The sequence below is a fragment of the Sinocyclocheilus anshuiensis genome, unplaced genomic scaffold (assembly GCF_001515605.1).
Source record: "Sinocyclocheilus anshuiensis isolate Anshui unplaced genomic scaffold, SAMN03320099.WGS_v1.1 scaffold444, whole genome shotgun sequence".
Lineage (NCBI taxonomy): Eukaryota > Metazoa > Chordata > Actinopteri > Cypriniformes > Cyprinidae > Sinocyclocheilus > Sinocyclocheilus anshuiensis.
In genome coordinates, this window is record NW_015555739.1 from 423747 (window position 1) to 428026 (window position 4280).

Consider the following 4280-nt stretch of genomic DNA (forward strand, 5'->3'; position numbering starts at 1 on the left):
ACACCCTCACCCACTCACTCACACACACACTCACTCACTCACTCACACACACACTCACTAACTCACACACACACACTCACTCTCACACACACACACACACACACTCTCACTCACTCACACACACACACAGACACTCACTCACTCACTCACTCACACACACACTCACTCACTCACTTACACACTCACTCACTCACATACACACACACACACATTCACTCACTCACTCACTCACTTACTCACTCACTCACTCACTCACTCACTCACTCACTCACTCACACACACTCACACAAACACACACTGCAAATATAAACATGTGTAAATGAAGAGAGGAGGAAGTGATGCATCTATGGTTCTTCCTCACACAGGAAATGATGTACGTGTGGAATGGCTTCACCATCGTTGGGAAGCGTGCAGACACCACTGAGAGTTTACTGATCACCATCGAGAGAGCAGAAGAGCAGCTGCGCAACGATCCCAGTGAGATAAACACACACATGCACATACACACACACTGCTTATGAACCTTCTTATTACTACAAACTGTTTTATTGCATTTAACCTCACATTTACACATTTACAAGTTATAGCTGCACAATTTGAGGGGGGGTGGGTCAAATAGCTATTTTTATTTTAAAAATTTTGTTTATTTTATTTCCTTTTAAAGTTGTTCAGGCTTGCTGTTCTTGTTTGTAGGGCTGCACAATTTGTAAAAAAAAAAAAAAAGTGATTATGTAATTATAATTATAATAATAATCATCATAGTATATCATCATCATACTGAATAATATTATCATATTAATATATACTCACAATTTTTGGACCAAATTGTAATAAGTATATATATTATTATCATATTATTCTCAAATTGATATCATAATTACTATTTTTGACTAAATTGCAGTAATAGTAATAAAATATTATTAATATTGTCAAATTGATATATAATCACCCATTTTGACCAAATTGTAATAATAATAATTATTATTATTATTACAAAAGCGCTTCCCACAGCGCACAATCCCGATAAATATACACAGAATTACAGTATTTAAGTATTCACACAAACATAATCAGTTATGTCTAAGTGAACGTTTGGGGAAAAGCATCGGATGTGTAACATTATATTAGATCCGTGCAGTACAGTAGGTCTTACAATATAGGCCATCTGTCTCATTAATGTTAATCTAACAATAAAAGAAAAGCTGCGCTTGTTTGAACTGCTTTTGTAGTTTTAATAATCGATTTATTTGTAATAAACACACTAAAGTGATTTTTACATTTGTTTTTCTTGAATGCTTTTGTTTAGATGTAAAATGAAAAAGGTCATGCATTATTTGCTTTTCTTATATTTGTTCTACTGTTTTGTTTTTTGCATCTGTTCTTATTTATAATAGCAAAGATCAAATAAAAAATAGCTATATTATGATTATTAATACAGTAATTATTATAAATAAAGAATTAAAGAAAAGATGCAACGTTGCTAGGTGATTTTGTTTTAGAACCTTCAGAAAACTTTGACTCAGTTTTCTCAGAGCTGACTCTATCGACTTCAAACAGGTGTAGCTCAGTCATTTTTCATTTTTGAAAATTTGCCCATTGAGAGTCATTTTGTCAGCACGGGTCACATATGATAACAGTACAACAGTAAAATTACAGTACTAATTTTGTGACTTTAGTATTGTCCTAATTCCTCATTTTCAAGCATTAAACCATCAAGCTTTTATTTTGGTAGAAAACCACTGGGAGCTGGATTAATGGATATTGTTTTAATTCATAACATAAAATGCAAAAAGGTTTCTGTGAGGGTTATAGGATTTATCAGCTGAAGGTGTGTGTGTGTGTGTGTTTTAGACCCATCTGAGTTTCACCCTGATGATCAGTGTCTGGTTCAGATGCTGAAGGGTTTGTGTTTGAAGTATCTGGGCCGATTGCTGCAGGCCGAGCTCTGCTTCACACAAGTGTTGAGCAGGTAAACACTCCACACACACATTTGTGATTTTACTGTAGATCTGAGAGAGCTGTTTGATGATGACTGGACGTGACTGTGTGTGTTCGCAGCGAGAAGCTCATCCGTTACGATCACTATCTGATCCCCTTCACTCTCTATGAGCTGGGTTTACTCTACAAGCAGCAGGGCAACTATGTCAAAGCCACGCGTTTCATCGAGGATGCCAAGTGAGTTTGCTTTCAGACGTGTGCATGTCCCTTCTGAAATAAATGACAAGATAAAGCTATCATAGCAATACTAAATGCTACCTGATCTCTTAAATAACACAACGCTTCACAGTAAGCATTGTTAGAACTGAATGGAGAAATTCAGCATTTCTAAATCCCAACAATTGATCTTGTGAAAAACACATTTTTACTACATTTTACTGTACTATTTTTTTTTTGGTTGCGTAATGAGCTGATGCGTAATACAATTCAATGTGCATTGTCCCACATGCCAAGTTCAAAGGTCAAGTAAAAACAAAATGATACAGTGAATGGTGCTCAAGAAGTGGATTTTGATAGGGCAGTAACTCTAGTATAAAGACCTTATGTCTGGTTTAAAGCGTCCAATGTGGCGGTTGACAAACTGTACTGCGAAATGGGATTTTGGAACAATACAGCTAATTGTGCATTGTCCCAGATGCCAAGTTCAAGGGCCCATAAAATAAGAATAGTGAAGTAAATAGTGCTCCAAATTTGGATTTTTTTCTAGGATAGTAAACCTAGTTTCAAGGTCTTATGTCTGATTCGACACGTCCTTTGTGGCGATTGGAAAAATTAGGCTCGAAATGGGCTGATGGCACAATACGACAGTGTACATTGTCCCACATGCCAAGTTCAAAGGTCCATAAAAAAAGATTGGTGCAGCAAAAAGTGCTCAAAATTTGGATTTCAATAGGGTAGTAGCTCTAGTATAAAAGCTTAATGTCATCTTTAACGCATCCTCTGAAGCGGCTGAGAAACTCAACCGCGAATTGGGCTGATGGCGCAATTTGGCTCATTGTAGATTGTCCCACATTCTAAGTTCAAGGGTGCATAAAAAAGACTGGTACCACAAAGAGTGCTCAATATTCGGATTGTATTAGGGCAGTAACTCTAGTATTGAGAGCTTATGTCAATTTTAACACGTCATCTGAAGCGGCTGAAAAACAGCGCCACAAATTGGGCTAATGGTGTAATATGGCTCTGTGTGATTTGTCCCAAATGCCAAGTTCAAGTGTCAATAAAAAAAGATTGGTACAGTAAAAATTGCTCAAAATTTGGATTTTGTCAGGGCAGTAACTCTAATATAAAGTAATTTTTTCTGATTTAATGTATCCACTGTGACAGTTGAGAAATCGCACCATGAATTGGGCTGATGGTGTAATTTGGCTCATTGTGCATTGTCCCACATGCTAAGTTCAAGGGTCCATAAAACAAGACTGGTACAGTAAAAAGTACTCAAAATTGGTATTTCATTAGGGTAGTAACTCTAATATTGAGAGCATGTGTCAAATTTAATACAACCTCTGTAACACTTGGGAAATGGGCTGATGGTGCAATAAGGCTTTATGTGCATTGTCCTACATTGCCAAGTTCAAGGGTCCATAAATTTGTCAGATTGAACACATCCTTACAGAGGGCGAAAAAGAAATGCAGAATTTCTTCATTTAATTTTAACAGTGCTTATTGCAAGCAGCATCATAGAGAACTTAACCGTGCATTATTCACGTTTGCATTTTTGGTCATATCAACCACCTCTAAGTAGCGTAAACAGGCAGCTGCTAGAAAATCAACACAATAATTTATGCTAAAGAATCTGTGTGTGTCTTTGTGTGTCCGTAGGTTGAATTATAAGGATTATTCGATGGAGTCTCGTCTTCATTTCCGCATCCACGCGGCTCTCAGCAGTCTGAAGGGTTCTCCGACAAACTCGCCGTGATGAAGGACAACGTTCGACCGGACGATCAGCACGCGACAAGCACATTACGACCGTCATCAAAGCACCAAAACAGCGTGGCGTAGCGACCGTAGAAAAACACATTCACCAACCATTTCAAACCAAAGCCGCCCCAGTCATCAGTAACATCAAAACTAGCATCTGTGTACCTCAAACCTGAACATCTGAACACTTATTTGTTGTCGTTCGTTTAAATACAGAGTTGTACGTTTGTTCAGCCAATCAGACGGCTGAAGAAACTCGCTGACGTCCAATCAAAAAACAGCTGCTGTAATGAATGTAACGTTTTACTTTGAAGACCAAATCCGTTTGTCCGCTTGTGTGTGTGAGTGTGTGTGAGAGTGTGTGG

The 4280-nt window shown here is 37.6% G+C and overlaps 1 protein-coding gene across 1 annotated transcript in view; it reads left to right on the top strand.

Annotated features, from left to right (window-relative positions):
- The window catches only part of LOC107673172 (tetratricopeptide repeat protein 39B), a 25483-nt gene extending 21210 nt beyond the window's left edge, over positions 1-4273 (top strand). Inside the window, exons 16-19 of the mRNA XM_016466669.1 lie at positions 366-477; positions 1852-1969; positions 2059-2175; positions 3817-4273. Coding sequence (XP_016322155.1) covers positions 366-477; positions 1852-1969; positions 2059-2175; positions 3817-3913 — 444 coding nt within the window. The 3' untranslated portion in view covers positions 3914-4273. The remainder of the gene's footprint in view (positions 1-365; positions 478-1851; positions 1970-2058; positions 2176-3816) is intronic.
- The last annotated feature ends 7 nt before the right edge of the window (positions 4274-4280 follow it).